Below are 20,256 nucleotides of genomic sequence, written 5' to 3'. Positions count from 1 at the left end.
CCCACTCCGGTATACTTGCCTCGAAAATTCCATGAACAGAGGAGCCTGGTGGACTGCAGTGTATAGGGTTGCAAGAGAGTCAGACACAACTGAGCAAATAAACAGTAAAACTTCTTGAGAGCACAGATTTATTCTTCATATACTGAATATCTCCTTGACATATAATGGCAATAAATATGTTTCAAATAAGTTTAACATTTGCATGTACTCACACAAATAAGAATTCATAATAATACAATGTTATGTACTGAACTGTCTTCCCCAAATTCATATTTTGAAGCCCCGATTCCCATTATGACTATATAGAGCCTATGAGGAGGTAATAAAGGTTAAGTGAGGTCAGGATGAGGCTAAGGCATTAAGGGTTAAGTGGGGTTGGTATCCAGTGGGATTGGTGTCCTTATAAAAGTGTTAGGGGAAACACACTGACTGAAACTGCCCACCCTGGCCAGGCACCATAGTAACTATGAATATTTGCATGAGTTATTTTACGACAGGAGGTTCTAGTAAGGAACGTGGAGCAAACAAGCCACCACCAATCAGAAGAGTTCAGGAAAGGTCAAAAGGAAACCCCACGTGTCCTACCACTTCCCAGAATCCTTCTCACTAGCACCTGTCTTGGCTGAGCAATGCATGTGCCACCAGGAAGGACCCTGAATCAGAGTGATTGGCCAGACAACCCAAAAACTAATCCCATCACCATAAAACCCGGGACTGTGAGCCAGGTGGCAGAGCAGTCCTCCTAGGTTCCCTTGCCCACCTGTTCTCCACCTGGACGCCCCTTCCCAGTCAAGTCTCTTGCTTTGTCAGTATGTGTTTCTCCTCAGACAGTTCATTTCCAAGTGTTAGACAGGAGTGCCATTTTGGGCCCTGGAAGGGGTCCCCCTTCCTGCAACAAAAGGAGGGGTAGACACGAGAGTCCTCTCTCGCTGTGTGCAAGAGCCCAGCAGTCTGCCCGCTGAGAGAGAGTCTCTTCCGGAGGCCAGATCAGCCAGAACCTTAACCTTGGCCTTCAGGCCTCCAGAACTGTGAGAAAATGAATTCCTGATGTTTGAACACCCAGTTTTGTTACAGCAGCCCAAACACACTAGTATGCACTTCCGTAAACAAATGTAGGAGCAGACATTGTTTTAGGAAATCTCAGAAGCCATGCTTCCCCAGATCCCACCATACATCTCTGAAAACTTTTGTCAACCGCTGTCTATCTTCATAAGAATCCGACTCCATTTCCAAGGCAGTTTGCCAGCGCAGTGGACCTTGCAGCCAGGCTCTGCCAATTATAACAGGAAGTAGGTGACTCTGCACTGGGTAAATTGTTTGTTAAAACAAGAAGAATACAAGCGGTGTATTAAAAGGTTCAGCTGAGTTCTACTGTGACCCTGGATGAAGTGTAACCAAGACACACAGCGTTATCAGTAGGATTAGATCTTTGAGCCTGGATTTGTGGTGTGCCAACACAGGTGTATCTGTGCAACACCCTTGCCCACGGATATGTTCCTACTTAGCACTTCAGCCCTCCAGACCCAGCGTCTTTCCATCCTCATCTCCTACAATTCACTTTCCGAAGAGTAGCCAGAATGATCTTAAAAACAAACTTGATGGTGCATTTCCCCAAACCCTTTCCATTGGCATCTGAGGCACTATGGGTGGCCTGCCTCCTGCCTTCCTCTCTGCCATCTGACTCCTCCCAGTGTCCCTGTCACTGGCTGCCCTCCAGCCACAGTGGCCTTCTCCTGCTTTTCTCAACATGCCAGCTTGTCCTTGCCTTTGAGCCTTTGAACTCACCGTGCCTCTGCCTGAAAGGCTCTGCCCCCATCTTTACACAGCTGGACCCTGATTTACCATTCTGGGCTCCACTGAAATGTCACTCTTCAGAGATTCCTTCCTTCACTACCCCATTATATGTCTCCTCTCTATAATACCACTTTATTTTAATTTTCTGCGTAGCTCTTACTCCTGTCTGATTTGTTTATTTGTCTTTTCCTTCCTACCACGACGTAAGCTCCATGAGCCAGTGAGCACTGGAGCCTTGTCTGTCTTGTTGGTTATTCCAGCATGTGGAAGAGTGCCTGCCACAGATGGGCCTTGGAGAAATATTTGTTGAATGAATGAAGCAATCAATGAACTGACGAGTTGGAGCCCCAGGTCCCTGGCAAGCACTCATGAGGGCCACCTTTCTCAGGGTTCATATACTGTTCTTGTATCCTTAGTCACAGGAGTCCTGCTAGCCACAGAAAGGCCATTTAGGGCCTAGGAACACACTTCTTCATCAAGAATCCAGCTGCTTAGCCAGTAGATAAGCAATCGACATCCGTCAAAAGTTAAACCTAATCTCTTTGAGCAGGAGATCTTTGAAAACTTTTTTTGTCTACTGGTGTCTATCCCCAGATCAACCCACCTGCCAAGTCAACTTGCCGGCCCCAGTGAGCCTTATAGCCAGGCCTGCGTTACTTGTGACAGAGCAAGTTATATGCCTGAACTATTGCTTTGTTAAAGCAAGGCCTGTGCAAACTAGACTCACGCTGAATGCTTCCTCCATCCTTTATTTGCATTCTCTTGGACATCTTCTCAGCAGTCCTAAGAGGTAGATACTGTGGTGATTCCCTTTTTACAATAAAGATAACCTTGCCCAGCATTACATAATGATCATAGAATTGTTTGCATAAGATGAGTAAATTGGGGAACAGAATTGTTCTTAGACACTGTCAGTTTGTTACCATGGTCCTGATTATCGCTGAACAATAAACCAATAAACAGCGGCTTTCTTTAGCTGTTAATAGGAAACAACAATTTAAGAAATTTACTTTTCTTAAATTGGAAGCAAAAAAAAAAAAAATCCTCAACTGGCTGAGCAGAAGCCCCTGGTGACTGTGCAGTCACATTCCTGTTCTGCTAGGAAGGACCCAGCAATTGGGCAGCGTGTGCAGATCCTGTAACACACTGACAGCACGAAGGCTGCTCTCAGGACTGTGAATAAATCCATGTGGCATTGAGCCTGGAGCTCAGTTAAGGCACGTGTGACTGGAGGTGGGATGCGCTGGGGTCAAATGTAGGCTCCCAGTTTACAGAGCCAGTTGCAGAAGTTTTGTGCAGCACTTGAGAATATGTATTCACTGTGTGTGTGTGTGTGTGTGTGTATGCGCATGTGCGCATGTTCAATCACTCAGTCGTGTCCGACTCTTTGACTCCACACACTGTAGGTTGCTAGGCTCCTCTGTCTGTGAGATTTCCCAGGCAAGAATACTGGAGTGGGTTGCCATTTCCTTCTCCAGTGTATTGATTATAGTCTTCCACAGATGTGATCAAATGCCTGTTATGTATAGTGTAGCACAGTGCTACAAAGTAGAGGTTTAAAAGTATCACATTAACATAAATTTATTAAAGAGAGAACCATAGGTAACAGGAAATGGTAGCTATGTTTGGCTTATTTGTCACTTTTCTCATTTGTATCCAAGCAGAAGTGAAGTGAAAGTGAAAGCCACTCAAGTCGTGTCTGACTCTTTGTGACCCCAGACTGTACAGTCCATGGAATTCTCCAGGCCAGAATACTGGACTGAATAGCCTTTCCCTTCTCCAGGGGATCTTCCCAACCCAGGGATCGAACCCAGGTCTCCCTCATTGCAGGGGGATTCTTTACCAGCTGAGCCACAAGGGAAGTCCATCCAAGCAGGGGGAAGTGACAAGTAGAAAGGGTAAAATATCTTTGTGTTCAATTAAGTGTATATTCTATCTGAAACAAAATTTAGCTGGCCATCTGGCAAGCAGTCATGTCAAGAAGCATCGTTTAGTTTCAAATTCAAGACAGAGGAGTAAGTTAATTGTGCCTAACAGGTCTTGCTATCCAAAAATAAGTCGAGGCACCAAAGGAGGTAGTAAGTCATTAATGAGAGTAACTGTACTTCATGGTCTAAAAGAGTTAAGTACTGAAAGGTACACTAAAAATTGATCTGATTTAAAATTTTTTACTGCATACCTGGCCTACTTTCTGACTGGCTGCTCTTTCTTTAACTTGCTTCCCAGCTTTTGTGCTTCCTGATGGTGGGAGACCTAATAAGTATCTTGAATCATAGACTCATAAAATTTTAGAAATGAAAGGAATTTTAGAAGTCATCTAATTCAGCCCTTACTGAATTCAGACTTCGTCATGAGATGACCGTGCCACAGTGCTCATCTGTCAAGAAAATTCCCTGTGATTTCCTCTAGTAATGCACAAAACAACCAGTTCCCCTTCCAGCCAACTCTATTACAAGTTCTTCCTCATACTAAAGCTGAATCTGCTATAAATCTGCCCTCCCCTATAACTTCTATTTTTCTTATTTCTGCTTTCTTGGAGGCATACAAAATAGATGCACAAAATAAATACTGTGACCTCTTTAGTATTAAAGACTTCCAAATTCTTTAGACAGGTATAAGATCCTTTTCTACTTTTTGTTCAAACTGCTCCTTCCCTTAATTGTTCATTCACGTACTACAAGATTCTTTGACTGTCTTCTCTCCAAACAGATGACAATTCCCTAGATGTGGTCAGAAAAGTGAAAGGAGATTGGAATTATTATGTGGGAAATATAATGTGGAACTTGTACTTTGCTGTTGTTTAGTTGCTAAGTTGTGTGCAGCTCTTTTGTGACCCTGTGGGCTATAGCCCTTCAGACTCCTCTGTCCATGAAATTCTCCAGACAAGAATAGTGGAGTGAATCGCTATTCCATTCTCCAGAGGATCTTCCTGACACAGGGATCGAACCCAGGTCTCCTGCATTGCAGGCAGGTTCTTTACCATCTGAGCCAACAGCAAAGTCCCTTGTTTAGAGAGAAATACATATTATTAATCTCTTCAGTTTCATAATAGGAAAACAACTTTTTGCTTATGTCATATTTAATATTTAAAATGTGCAGTTCTAACTTTGACTTTCTATGTAATGTCTGTACTGCATGCACTCATTAGTGAGACTAAAGCTTGAATTGACCAAGATTCAGCTCAGTCCCTGACTGTCATGAACCATTTATCCGGAGTTTGACTGAGACAGAGACTCAGAGAATGTAACTTATGAATACTGTAGCCAATGCTTTTCAAACCAGACTCATTTGAGGAGTTTTTCCTAAATGTGTGTGAATCTCCAGCTCCACCCTACTGATTTTGATGGAGTAGGTCTGGGTTAGACCCCAGCCATCAGTATTTTTATTAAGAAAAGTAAAGAAAAAATAAAAATAAAAAGAGGAAAGAAAAAAATTATAAAAAGCTTCCACAGCCAATTGATTGTGTTTTGCCTCCCAGCCCTGACTCCCTGCAGAGTCATCAAGTCGGTCCCTATAAATTATAAAGTAACTTCTGGATTTTATTATCCTCATCCCTCAGCCCCAAATTCAGACTCAAAGAATGCCTTCAGTCCGTTTTGTCTTTCTTTTGTATATATTGAAGGCTGCTGTCAGACTTGTCCATTGGAGCAATATTCTAGTTTATATTTGAAATTTTTATCCTTTCAGTTATCTGTTACACTTTATATTATATATAAGAATCAATGTAATGACTTTCATAATACCTATTATTTATTGAGCGTGTACTATGTGCCATACCTTATAATGTGTTAAGCACCTCAGCAGCTTTGCCAAGTGTTATATACTCACTTTACAGCTAAGTAAGCAGCCCAAGGTTTCCAGGGTGGCTCAGTGGTAAAGAGTACACCTGCCAATGCAGGAGATGCAGGAGGCGGGGCTTCGATCCCCACGTTGGGAAGATCCTCTGGAATAGGAATTGACAACACTCAGTATTCTTGCCTGAAAAACTCTGTGGACAGAGGAGCCTGGCAGGCTATAGTCCGTGGGATCTCAGAGTCAGACATGACTGAGCAACTGAGCACTGAGCACTCAGGCAGGCAGTCCATACGAGCTAAGTGCCTCATACCCAGTCATGGTCAAATCTAGACCTTTCTACGACATTTTAAAACTCATATTCCTTCCTCTGCTGTACCCTGACAAAACTTATCTCTGACAATATAAGTATATATTTTCTTCTCTCATAAAACAAAACTTGTATACCACAAGGTATATCCTTTTTTTGCTTAGATACTCTAATTCTAGTTCCAGCTTTGTTCTAATGTTAGTTATCAGCATATCTCAGGTGCCTGAAAGCATTTATTCCTTCTGTTTCCTTTGGATTTTTTTGTCCCTCCAAATATATATATTCTTTTTTATTACATATGTATATTCTGACCAGCAACACATAGTTTGGTTTTTTTCAAAAAATAAAAATAGACTCCATATAGTCATTAGGTTTTAGGATATTTCTTTCCCTAATTTCTTGACACATCTTATTTTGCTAACTCTGAGAAAAGTATATAATTATCACTATTGATGCTATATGTAATGTATTACATTAAATGCATGTTCCACATTATTAAAAAGTGAAATTTTTTATTGGACATTTAAAAATATTTCATTTCATAAAATAAATCAATGTTTGAACAAGAGATAAAGCTTGTTTGTGGTACAAAATACTAACTAGCAGGGCAAGGTTAAATAGCGTTTTGTTTAAGGGAAAAACAAAATTCTATGTTTATCGTAGAGTTGCAGAAAAAGATTAAATTCCAGGATGATTGCAATTTAAGGAGGTACATTTTAGCATTATGAACAATAATTTAAATTTTAATCAGTGGAATTATTGGAGTTATAATTATTGGAATTATAGAAAGCTAGCACTTTTTACGTTTACTTTTTAAAACTGTGGCTGTTGTGCTTGATAAGACAGAATAGTGTGGTGGTGAGTCAGTCTCATAGGCGTCCTGCAGACTGAGCAGAAAGAAGCAGCAGACTAGAAACACAGTCAAAGAAACCCAGGGGCTGGTATCTGAAAAAGGGAGACATATCTGAAATATATCAGAGAGCCTGCATATGAAATTTTACTTGGTAATCAAATATTTAAGACTGTAATAGTATCTTATGTAGCTAATAAGAAGCCTTAACAGTTTGCATTTTGCTTGTGTATCCAGTCAGTTTGACACTCAGTAGCTCTCTGCACTGTATTAGTTTTCAAACACTTTAAGTTGTATAAAAGTAGAATAAAATCATTGAACTGCAGAAGACCTTAGGTCTGTTCTAAGATTATGCTTTTCAAAGATGAGGAAGTTGATGCCCAGGGAGTCCAATTAAGGGAGAGCACAGTGCACACATTCCTTCACGCTCCTGCTCAGGTGCTCTCACAGACACGTGCGCGAGCGTACGCACACGAAGTGCTGGCTTCACACAGAGGTCAGCATTACTGGGAACGTTTGTATGAATCAGAAAAAGCAAATAGGGAGTAATTAAACCATGAGAGATAGCTTAGCTGTTTCTCTTCAAAAAAGAAAAGACAATTTTACTCCCAATATCTTAAAACTTTAAAATAACAAATTGTAAGAAAATCAGGAAAAGTTCTAAAATATTTTACCTTGTTGGGATGAAAACATGGATGGTTAATGATTTCAAAACAACTGTTCTTGAAATCTCTGTGAACTTTGATTATAGTAAGGCAGCTAAATTGACTCCCAAAGGCAGAATTCCTTACAAAATTTCTCTTTGGGTACTGAGATTCAATCCAAGACTTGTATTTGTCGGCTTTGTATTATTTAATTTATGTATATCAAAGAACTAGTCAAGACACTGTCTCTATTTTAAGTCTACAAGAACCATCACCAGCCTGCACTGACAGATGTTAAAGAATGTCTGTGGAAAGAATGTCAAACTACCCTCCCCCAAAAGGAAAGTTTTTAAACCATGTCCTTAATGCAGAAATGCAAAACCAGATTTAATTGCCCTTTTCCTAAACAGCTCAGACATGCAGACTCATTTACTGCAGCATATGGTCTGCGAAAGTGCACATTGGAAGAGAGCAGTCATGGTGAAGGCTGAGATTGAATCCGTTCAGGCTGGAATTCACAAAGATCCAGCAGAGGCAAGCGCTCAAAGTTAAAGAAACACATTGACCAGTGAAAACACAGACTATTTTCACTTTGAACGTACTCACTGGAGACGTCCTATTTGCTTTCAAGACAGCAGTATTCAACAGTTCTGATATGAAATACAGCATTTCTGAAAAACTAATATCTAAAGTTTTTTTCCTCCTAATTAAAAAAAAGGTATAAAAAATAGACAACCTTGCATGAAGCCATACAGTTTCAGGGTTTTTTTTTTTGTTTTTTTTTTTTTATAATTTATTGCTTGTTACCACTGAAAGTAACCATTTTTCTAATTAAAACAATGACTTGGGTGGCAGCAACATGGTTTACATTTTATTTCAAAGAGATGACATTATGGGACTACATGAAGTGGTAACTTCTTATCACTCCCAAAGGGATTAGGTTTACACTTCTTGGAAGAAATCAAGGTAATTGAGAACTGAAGAAAAGGAAGTGGAAAAAAAAATCTGTAAATCGTCTTATACAACTTTGTGTATTGGCAAATGACTTCATGTATCTTAAGTTTCTACCTATAACATGGAGTAAGCTATCTTTACAGGGAATTTTGTTTTAACCTCCAAATATCTAAAAGATAGTTCAATTGCTGTGTGTCTAGTGCAGTGCCACACAGATATGAGGAAAAATATAAAACATAACAGAATGGAGAGAAACACATGAGCAGTTAGGAATGGCAAGCGTGGATCTGATGGTTTACTCTTGGTGGAATCTAATTAGGAATAGCTATTTATTATAACAAATTACCTCAAAATGCTATTTTTCCTGTAAAACTAGAGTTTCTGTCAGTGTTGTGTTTATATATTTGTAGGACAAGTATTTTACTATTTTTATTGTCAATTTGAAGTTGTCTACAGCTGCAGTGTCAAGCAGCTATTTAAATTTAATTCAAATTAAATAAAATTAGAAAATTGGTTCCTCTCCACATTAGTTATATTTCAAGAGTTCCACGACCACATTATGTAGAATGTTTCTGTCATTATAGAAAGTTATGTTTTGGAATTGTTGATATTTTAATTGTTTTATCAATGTATGCCATTGAAAGTCAAGAAGATAAATTGCATATTTTTGGATAGTAGGTATGTGTGCCAGTGTGCTTAGTCACTCAGTCGTGTCCGACGCCTCTTTGTGACTGCATGGACTGTAGCCCACCAGGCACCTCTGTCCATTAGGATTCTCCAGGCAAGAATACCGGAGTGGGTTGCCATTTCCTTCTCCAGGGGATCTTCCTGACCCAGGGATCAAACCCGGGTCTCCTGCATTGCAGGCAGATTCTTTACCAACGTAGCTAGGAGGGAAGCCAAGTTTTATCAATGTATTCCATTGAAAGCCAAGAAGATAAACTGTATGTTTTTAGATAGCAGGCATAAAGGAGACTGATCTCCTCCCAATGCAAAGGATAAGCCAAAGCTGAAGCTGTAAAGAAGATACATTTAACCCATGTGTATGGGTCTGCATGCTAAGTCACTTCAGTTGTATCTGACTCTTTGTGACCCCATGGGCTATAACCCACTAAGCTCCTCTGTTCATGGGATTCTCCAGGCAAGAATACTGGAGTGGGTTACCATGCTTTCCTCCATGAAGTCTTCCTGACCCAGGGGTCTAACCTGCATCTCTTACAGGTTGAAATTGGCAGGCGGGTTCTTTACCACTAGTGCCACCTGGGAAGCCCTTAACCCATGTAGCAAGACACAAAAATGAAATGATGGTGTTGCTTATGACAGTGTGAGTTTTCTGAAATTGTGAACAACTCTTGCTAACATTCTGGACAAAATCAGTCTTCCCCTAATTCACATTGTAATCTCATTCTTGAAAATATAGTGTTTTTTTAAACTCTTATTTTTAAAAAACCAACCTTTAAAAAATATTTAGCAGGCAGAGTTCCAGGCTTAGATTATTACAAGCAGATTTCTCACTGCTATCAATGGCTAGCAGGACAACTCTTGCATGGAAGAGTTCCTTGCATTATACAATGTCTCCATCCCATCCACACCTCCCAGATGTCAACCTGATCTTTGTGACAACCAGACAGCACCTCTGAACATATCTTGATAGAAATATTTGGTATAAATATTCAGGATCGTAGCCTCCTTCAACTTCTTAAGATCGTCATCTGAAGCCTGTTCTTTTGTTGCATACATTTTTTAATTTAATTTTTCCATGTTTTTTATTTTTTAATTGAAGTGAGGAGGCTCTTGATAAAAGTGAAAGAGGAGAGTGAAAAAGTTGGCTCAAAGCTCAACATTCGGAAAACTAAGATCATGGCATCTGGTCCCATCACTTCGTGGGAAATAGATGGGGAAACAGTGGAAACAGTGACAGACTTTATTTTTCTGGGCTCCAAAATCCCTGCAAATAGTGACTGCAGCCATGAAATTAAAAGACACTTACTCCTTGGAAGAAAAGTTGTGACCAACCTAGACAGCATATTAAAAAGCAGAGACATTACTTTGCCAACAAAGTTCCATCTAGTCAAGGCTATGGTTTTTCCAGTAGTCATGTATGGATGTGAGAGTTGGACTGTAAAGAAAGCTGAGCGCTGAAGAATTGTTGCTTTTGAACTGTGGTGTTGGAGAAGACTCTTGAGAGTCCCTTGGACTGCAAGGAGATCCAACCAGTCCATCCTAAAGGAAATCAGTCCTGAATATTCTTTGGAAGGACTGATACTGAAGCTGAAACTCCAATACTTTGGCCACCTGATGCAAAGAACTGACTCATTTGAAAAGACTCTGGTGCTGGGAAAGATTGAAGGTGGGAGCAGAAGGGGATGATAGAGGATGAGATGGTTGGATGACATCATCGACTCAAGAGGACATGAGTTTGAGTAAACTCCAGGAGTTGGTGATGGACAGGGGGGCCTGGCGTGCTGCAGTCCATGGGGTCGCAAAGAGTCGGACACAACTGAGTGACTGAACTGAACTGATAGTTAATTAACAATATTGTATTAGTTTCATTATACAGCGAAGTGATTCAGTTATATATTGTTTCATATTCTTTCTCATTATAGTTTATTATAAGATACTGAACATCATTCTCTATACAGTAGAACCTTGTTGTTTATTTATTTTACATATAATAGTTTGTATCTACTAATCCCAAACTCCTAATTTATCTCTCCTCCCCACCCTGTTCCATATTTTTTAAGTTGAAAATATTATGCTGCTGTGCACCTAATTCTCTTTAAGACTTGTCCTTATTCATTCATAATAGGGTTAGATTTAAGGAAGTGACTAGGGGTAATAAAAGAAAAATTCCATTTTTACTTACATATGCTGTGAATTTTGTCTTATTTCCACTAGAAAATGAGGCTGTGGTAGAGGTTGGCTCTACCACTTATAGCTCTGTGGCTGCAAGCAGTGGCCCGGTGAGCTTGTTCATTGAAGTCCTGAGTTTCCTTAAGAAACACATTGGAAATAAAACAACAGAAATAATTAGCATAAGGCCATGTTGTTGTGTAATAGAATGAGAACCCATTGTTGTTCATTTCCTAAGTCGTGTCCAACTCTTTGCGACCCCATGGACTGTATCATGCCAGGCTTCCCTGTCCTTCACCATCTCTGCAGTTTGCTGAAACTCATGTATTGAGTTGGTGATGCCATCCAACCATCTCATCCTCTGTCAGCCCCTTCTCCTCCTGCCTTCAATCTTCCCCAGCATCAGAGTCTTTACCAATGAATTGACTCTTTTCATCAGGTACGCAGAGTATTGGAGCTTCAGCTTCAGCATCAGTCCTTCCAGTGAACATCCAGGGTTAATTTCCTTTAGGATTGACTGGTTTGATCTTGCTTTTCAAGGGAGTTTTGGAGTCTTCTCCAGCACCACAGTTCAAAAGCATTAATTCTTTGGCACTCAGCTTTCTTTATGGTCCAGCTCTCACATCTGTACACGACTACTGGAAAAACCATAGCTTTGACTATCCAAAGTCGGCAAAGCGATGTTTGAATACACTCTCTAGGTTTGTTATAGCTTTTCTTCCAAGGAGCAAGCATCTTTTAATTTCCTGGCTGCAGTCACCATCCACAGTGATTTTGAAGCCCAGGAAAATAAAATCTGTCACTGTTTCCACTTTTTCCCCTTCTATTTGCCATGAAGTGATGGGACTGGATGTCATGATCTTAGGGTATTTTTTAAATGTTGAGTTTTAAGCCAGCCTTTTCACTCTCCTCTTTCACCCTCTTTGAGAGGCTCTTTAGTTCCTCTTTGTTTTCTGCCATTAGAGTGGTATTGTCTGCATATCTGAGGTTGTTGGGATTTCTCCCAACAATCTTAATTCCAGTTTGTGATTCTCCTAGCCTGGCATTTCACATGAGGTACTCTGCATATAAGTTAAATAAGCAGGGTGACAATGTACAGCTTTGTTGTACTCCTTTCCCAATTATATTATATCCAGAAATATAAACAGACTTAAAATCTAGAACAGAACTTCTTAATCTTAGAGTTCCGTAGATGACCTTCAGGTAATCTGTGAGCCTCTTGAAATTGTAGCCCAGGTATGTTTATGGGCATTTGTGTGACTCTTAGAAGGAAAAGTCCACTGATACAAGAAAAGGAATGAGGGAAAAATAATTAAAAAAATAATTTGTTGTGCGTGCATGCTTAGTCGTGTTTGGTTCTTTGCGACCCCATGCACCCCACAGACATGCCAGGCTCCTCTGTCCATGGAATTTTCCAGACAAGAACATGGGAATGGTTTGCCATTTCTTCCTTCAGGGGATCTTCCCAACCCGAGGATCAAACCTGTGTTTCTTGCATCTCCTGCATTGGCAGGTGGATTCTTTACCAACTGTGTCTCCTTGGAAGTCCAAAAGAAGAATAAAACCTCATTATAGAAAAGGGCTTCCTTGGTGGCTCAGATGGTAAAGAATCCTCCTACAATGCAAGAGACCCAGGTTCAATCCCTGAGTCAGGAAGATCCCCTGGAGAAGGGAATGGCAATCCACTCCAGTATTCTTGCCTGGAGAGTTCCAGGGACAGAGGAGTCTGGGGCTTACAGTTCATGGGGTCACAAAAAGTCAGACATGATCAAGTGACCAACACACATAGAAGACAGAGGAAGTAGAGTCAGTTCTATAAAGAAAGGGATATTTGACAGGTTAGAAGTTAAGTCTGTTATTGAAATGGTAAATTTTAAAAGGAGCTAAAAATTGCTTCTTAGAAGAAAAAATTATGAACCTATAGAAAGGATCATCTTCCCCTTCCAAGAAATAGTTATGTGCTAAAAATAGATTCATTGAAATCCGTCAAGAATTAAGGAGTGATAGGAGAAGGTAAAATTAGACAGCTCTGCCTGCCCCTCAGTGTTCATTGAACCCCTGTCAAAAGGAATGCTGGAGTATGAGTCACTGTGACCCTTCTGTGACTCACCGTATATTTCTGCTTTTATTGTTTCAGGTATAATGTAGCTAATGCGGGGAAATGTGGACCTTTAAATGTGGCATGTAGTTCTGTGAGTTTTACTTGCTTTTGTTCAGTGCTAGTTTGCCTCACATCCTCAAAAGAAATTCAACATTCATTTTAAATAGTTGTTTTCTTTTTGGTAGGACATTTATAATATATTTTAAGAGAGGAATGTTTATACCACTAAAATAAGTAAGATTTGAATCAAAGCAAATTATTGAAAGAAAACCCATCCCCAAAGCTTACTGTCTGTAGAAATCCTTTACTGATTTAATTATAACTTGAAATTATATCTGGAGTGTTCTTATTTTTTTTCTTGTAGTCAGTTTTTTTAATTGGAGTATAGTTGCTATACACTGCTGATGTTTCTGATGTATAGCAAAGTGAGTCAGCCTTACATATACCTGTATCCCCGAGAGTGTTCTTGTACCCTCCATCATGCCAAGGCTGGGGCATCTGCTGTGACTGGGTTTGTTTTGATGGTGATGGTGGTGGTAGTGGTGGTGATTAATGATGGTAGCTGTCATTTATTGAGCATGTGTAAGGACTTGGCAGGTGTTAACTCATTTTATGCTCACAGTAACCTGAAAGTGAAAGTGGAGTCGCTCAGTCCTTTCCCACTCTTTGCCACCCCATGGTCTGTAGCCTGCCAGGCTCCTCCATCCATGGGATTTTCCAGGCAAGAGTTCCGGAGTGGGTTGCAGTTTCCTTCTCCAGGGGATCTTCTTGCACCAGGGATCTAACCTGGGTCTCCTGCACTGCAGGCAGACTCTACTATCTGAGCCACCAGGGAAGCCCATAATTATTATTTCCATTTTACCGATGAAGAAACTGAGACAGAGATGAAGTAACTAGCTCAGAGCTGCATGTTTGTGGATGGAGCTGGGCACGTTTCTAGTCATTTGGCTCCAGAGTCTGCAGTCTTCACCACCTCATTGCTTTTTCTGGATATTTATACTTAGGCCAAAATCTTTGACTAAAAGGAGCATTTGGAAACTGTATGAACAATGCAGTCTTGGGGAAAGAGTGTGCTGGCATATTCGTTTTAAATCTTGTTATGTGGAACAATGGAAACCCGACTGGGAAGACTAAGCCCTGTAAGTGATTATCAGAGACCGCAGTACTGGAGGTTCACCTCAAATTACACTGGCAGAAATGGAGTTCTCCGAAGTACATCAGTCGTTCCTTTACTGCCCTCTAATGAATTATTTCAAACTTAAAGCAAGGATGAACTCCACATTAAAGGTATGGCTGCTGTCCCTGTTGAGTGAGGACTTCTGACCTTTCCACGGCCTAGGTTTCTCAGATGACAGTCTGTGTGTGGGAGAGTCAGTCCCGCCCCAGTGGTCACTAGGCTTTGTTCAAGGGACTCTTTTAAGACGCATTTCTCCACTATATATTGTCATTGCCTGGCTCTATTATTATTATTATTTTGGTCTATCTAAATTAGTCATCCTGAAGTTTGTTGGTTTTGTCATCACTTGTGGAAAACGTCTGTTACTCTCAAAGGCTGTTCATGGTGGCCACACAGTCCATCAGAAGGCCTCGTTTTACTGGCCCTTTGTGTGTACGTAGGGTGCCATGCCTTGTATATAATACAGGTAATTCTAGGCCAGACTTTTCTCAAATGCTGATCAGAGAAGACTGCCTCCGTGTTACCTGGGGAGCTTTAAAAAGGCAGATTCCCCTGCAGTCCCTCCCTACAGTGAGCCCTGAAGAACTCAGGATGTGAAAAATCTCAGCATACTGGCTCCGGATCGCTGCGATGCCTGTGGAAGGAATGATTTCAGTGAGCCCCAGCACTTGCATCTTCCCATACATAGAAAAGTAGAAAGCACTAAATTCCTTAACTTTTGAGATAATCTGGTTTTCTTTAATTCACAAAAATACTTTTGATGTTCAGACTACCCACCCTTTGTTGCAAACTTCTCTGTAACCTCACTTCTCCCCGCTCCTTGCCCCTCCGTGCCCCTGCCTCCTCAGAGCAGTTCTCTCAGGGTTACCTGAGATGCTGTCTCCCAGGCTTGAAGTCCTAAAAATTCCCACCAAATAAAACATAACTCTTAACAACAACAAAAAAAAGGCAAATTCCTGAGTCCCACCCCAGATTTGCCAACTCACTCTCTGGGGGTTCTCCCCTCATTTGCATTTTTAAGGAGCACCGCAGTTGCTTTTGATGTATGAAATGTATAGGTTTCTGGGTACTGTAAGAGACAGGTGAGATAAAAGCCCTGCCCTTAACCAGCTTATGGTCTGCTAGGGAAGATAACACAGAGAAATAATGCACAGTGAAAATTAAGTACCTTAGAAGTAGAAACAGCTGCTTCCAGACAACTGAAGTCAGCGAATCTTCTAGAGGTATTTTTGTTGTTGTTTAGTGCACAGTGTGGGTGACTCTTAACTCATTCAGCACACGTAAAGGCCTGCAGCTCACTTTTCATTTCTGTTACAACTCACTGGATTGCTTCTAGAATTTCCATGCTTTTTAGAGATGAAGGCAAAACTTTCATATTATTAAAGGCTCCTAAAATAAATAAATAAATAAATAAAGGCTCCTGCACCTAAACATAGGGACAGCTTTGCTTTCCACAAACTACCAAGCATACTGGGCACTCATGGTATTTCTGATTTTATTTTTGTAACAGGAGATTGCTAACATTTACAAGACACAGGACTGTCTCCACTGAGAGCTGCCCCTTCAGTGTGACTATGCCCAGATAGCGTGTCCCAAGTGTTTGTGAATGTTCAACTCTTTTCATTTAAAAAAAAAAAAATCACTGTTCTCCTTTATCATGGTCAGTTTATTGTCCAACTCTGAACAGTGGAAGGAGAAGAAGACTAACATGTATTAACCACTATGCACCAGGCACTGTGCCTGGCAAACTTCGGAGAGGTTGAGTGAATAAGCCAGGCCACACCGCTGCTGAAGCCAAGAGAATGGAGCATCTAGACTGTCGATGAGGTGGTGGCTTTTGTCAGCAAGTGTCTTGTTAATTTATTGACAAACATTTGCGTTCCTGCTGCATTGGCCCTAGAAGGATACAGATGTAAAAACAGTGACAGATCTTGGGGAGCGTTTGATCTAATGAGAAATCAGAGATTTACACAAATAACCAGTAGAGGTGAGTGAAGGGTACTAACATTTGTGCTTACTTGTGGCTATGCTGTCTTTCTTGGAAATTCCAGTGACAGAATCTACATTCTGATAAGGGAAATGTGGAAGCTCTCAGGGCTGCGTTTGATACATTCTACCTGGATTCCTGGGAACCAATAGGATTTTTTTATAAGGAAAGTCCAATCAGCGCTGCAGTGCAAAAGGCCAACTAAGAGTATAAACCTTGCTATTCTAGGACATCTCTTCAGTTTTTTTAAACAAAGAAGTATGATCTATGCCATCATATACACACACCCACGTACATATATATAAATACACATATAGAAAGACTAGGAAGTGTGACTGACGTGATTTTTCAAATTTTACAGAAGGACATTTTGTTCTGTAATCAGAAAGAAAAATGACTTAGAAAAAAGCCAAATAACCTAAAGGTTTACTTGATGAATTACCTATAAATTCCTCCAGAATACCTAATCAAACATTATATGGAGACTGTTCATTATATGCTCTACCAAAATCATTTTCTCTTTTTGGGAGAACTCTGTTTCTTCATTTTCTGTTTATATAAAATTATTTTAATTTTAAAATTACCTTAGAGTGTTTGAGGTGTGTATTTAGATGTTTTTAAGAAAGAGTTGTGATTTTCATTCAGTAGCAATATTTTCACTCTCCCGTACCTTTTCATAATATGGATATTAAGCTCTTAAAATGATTGATCAAGGAAGAAAGACAAATGAGCATCAGTTTTCATTTGGTATTGTGAAATACTTGAATATTTTAATTTTTACCAAACTGAGCCATCATACATTGTATGGCCAGCGTTATATTTTAATTACAGTGTAGTCAATCCCCTATAGTAAGTATTTTGCAGTGAGACTTTTTTCCATTTTGTTTTTCAAAGAAGATACTAATTTTAGAAGACAAAATGTTTCTGAAAACATTTTTTCCCCTTGATACTCTTTGACTTTAAAAATGAATGACATTAAAATAAATGTCAGTTTCAAGAACCAACTTGTTTGAATTTAGTTTGGAATACATTTTCATTTCAGTTATAAAATCTTTAAAGGTGACTTTAACATTAAAATTTTGATACAACTAAATAACTTTTCTGTCAAAAACAACTATTTCCCTGATACCAGTGTTAATTTCCTTATCTGGAGCCAACACAAATTAGAATTAGAATTTGAGTTTGATTTCAGTTGTTCATTTTATGATATGAAGAATTAACAGAATTTTTTTCTTACTATTTAGGAAATACCAGAAAGGAACCAGAGTCCGGCTGCGACTATTAGATCTTGAACTTACGTCTAGGTTCTTGGGAGCGACAACAGACACAACCATCCTAGAGGCTGAAGCAATTCTGTTAGGACTCCAGGAGAGTAAAGACTCAAAATCAAAAGAGGAACGTCGTGAAAAGTAAATGAAGTTTGCTGAGTGCATTCACTCCTTTTATGTGGAAAGCATATATTCATCAAGAACACAATTAGACAATTATGAATAAATGATTAGAAAAAGACATAGTAAATGAAAGCTATAATTATAGCTCTTATTTGTTAGAATTTTCTTTAGCTGTATCTCCCCTCCCCCTGTTTTTATGCCTGTTCTTTCCTTGGATTGGAATAGCATAAACTGTACTGAGAAATTCTGTCATTCAATAAATATGTTTTGGGTGTTCTCTATGTGTATGCCACTGTTCTAAATACAAAAGAAACAGTGGTAAACAAATCAGATGAAATTGCTTGCCTAGTAGGGCTTACCTTTGGCTGGGGACGGTGACAAGTAAGTAAAATATATAGCGTGTTAGACAGTGATGGGTGCTAAGGACAAGAGTAGAGCGGAAGGGGCAGAGGATGTGAGTAGACGTTTCCCAGAAAAGACATCAGACGGCCGAGAGTCACATGAAAGGGTGATCAGCGTCAGGGAAATGAGTCCAACCACGAGATCCCACCTCACACCTGTTAGAGTGGCTGTCATCAGAAGGCAAGAAGTAAAAATGGTTGGTGAGAATGTGGAATTTTAAAAGGGAACCCTGGTGCACTAGTTATTGGAATGTCAATTGGTGCAGCCACAATGGAAAACAGTATGGAGGGTCCTCAAAAAATTAAAAATAGAATTATCACATGATACAACAATTCCACTTATGTGTATTTCCAAAGAAAGTGAAAACATTAACTCAAAAAGATATGCACCCCTGTGTTGATTGCAGCATTATTTACAATAGCCAAAGGTACGGAAGCAGCTGAAGTGTCCACCAATGGAAGACTGGATAAAGAAACTGGTTTTCTTTGGTCGCTCCATCAGTAAAAAAAAAATCTGCCTGCAGTGCAGGAGACCCAGGTTTGACCCCTGGGTCAGGAAGATCCCATGAAGAAAGAAATGGCTACCTACTCCAGTATTCTTACCTGGAGAATTCCATGGACAGAGGAGCCTACCAGGCTACAGTCCACGGGGTCGCAAAGAGTCGGACACGACTAAGTGAATAACACTTGCAAGTGTCCATCAATACATGAATGGATAAAGAAATTGTGATATAAATACACACACATGCATCATATATATATAATGGAATATTATTCAGACATTAAAAAATAAGGAAGTCTCGCCATTTTTGACAACATGGATTGACCTTGAGGGCACTGTGTAATGTGAAATGTCAGACAGAATGATGAAACTGTATGATCTCACTTATATGTGGAATCTAAGAAAAAGAGCTCATGGATATAAAGAACTTGTTGGTAGTTGAGGGCAGGAGTTGATGGTGGTAACAGGGGGCAAAATGAGTGAAAGCAGTTAAAAAGTACAAACTTTCAGGTACAAGATACATTAGCCACAGGGATGTAATGTACAGCATGGTGACTATAATTACTAATACTGTATCAGACATTTGAAAGTTGCTGTTTAGTGTCAACAACTCAGTGGACACAAATTTGAGCAAACTCCAGGAAATGTTGTTCCATGTCCAGTTCTAACTGTTGCTTCCTGACCTGCATTCAGGTTTCTCAAGAGACAGGTCAGGTGGTCTGGTATTCCCATCTCTTTCAGAATTTTCCACAGTTTATTGTGATCCACACAGTCAAAGGCTTTGGCATAGTCAATAAAGCAGAAATAGATGTTTTTCTGGAACTCTCTTGCTTTTTCGATGATCCATTGGATGTTGGCAATTTGATCTCTGGTTCCTCTGCCTTTTCTAAAACCCGCTTGAACATCTAGAAGTTCACGGTTCACATATTGCTGAAGCCTGGCTTGGAGAATTTTAAGCATTACTTTACTAGCGTGTGAGATGAGTGCAATTGTGCAGTAGTTTGAGCATTTTTTGGCATTGCCTTTCTTTGGGATTGGAATGAAAACTGACCTTTTCCAGTCCTGTGGCCACTGCTGAGTTTTCCAAATTTGCTGGCATATTGAGTGCGGCACTTTCACAGCATCATCTTTCAGGATTTGAAATAGCTCAACTGGAATTCCATCACCTCCACTAGCTTTGTTCGTAGTGATGCTTCCTAAGGCCCAGTTGACTTCACATTCCAGGATGTCTGGCTCCAGGTGAGTGATCACACCATTGTGGTTATCTGGGTCATGAAGATCTTTTTTGTATAGTTCTTTTGTGTATTCTTGCCACCTCTTCTTAATATCTTCTGCTTCTGTTAGATCTGTATAATTTCTGTCCTTTATTGTGCCCATCTTTGTATGAAATGTTCCCTTGGTATCTCTAATTTTCTTGAAGAGATCTCTAGTCTTTCCCATTCTATTGTTTTCCTCTATTTCTTTGCATTCATCACTGAGGAAGGCTTTCTTATCTCTCCT

General features: G+C 39.9%; 1 protein-coding gene across 1 annotated transcript in view; it reads left to right on the top strand.

The window, feature by feature from the left end:
• Window positions 1–18,134, top strand: part of LOC122679003 (28S ribosomal protein S28, mitochondrial) — a 90,991-nt gene extending 72,857 nt beyond the window's left edge. The window contains exon 3 of the mRNA XM_043879218.1: window positions 17,707–18,134. Coding sequence (XP_043735153.1) covers window positions 17,707–17,875 — 169 coding nt within the window. The 3' untranslated portion in view covers window positions 17,876–18,134. The remainder of the gene's footprint in view (window positions 1–17,706) is intronic.
• The last annotated feature ends 2,122 nt before the right edge of the window (window positions 18,135–20,256 follow it).

The sequence above is a fragment of the Cervus elaphus genome, chromosome 21, assembly GCF_910594005.1.
Source record: "Cervus elaphus chromosome 21, mCerEla1.1, whole genome shotgun sequence".
NCBI lineage: Eukaryota > Metazoa > Chordata > Mammalia > Artiodactyla > Cervidae > Cervus > Cervus elaphus.
The sequence above is the reverse complement of the archived record's forward strand: the minus strand, read 5'-3'. Positions and strand labels throughout refer to the sequence as shown.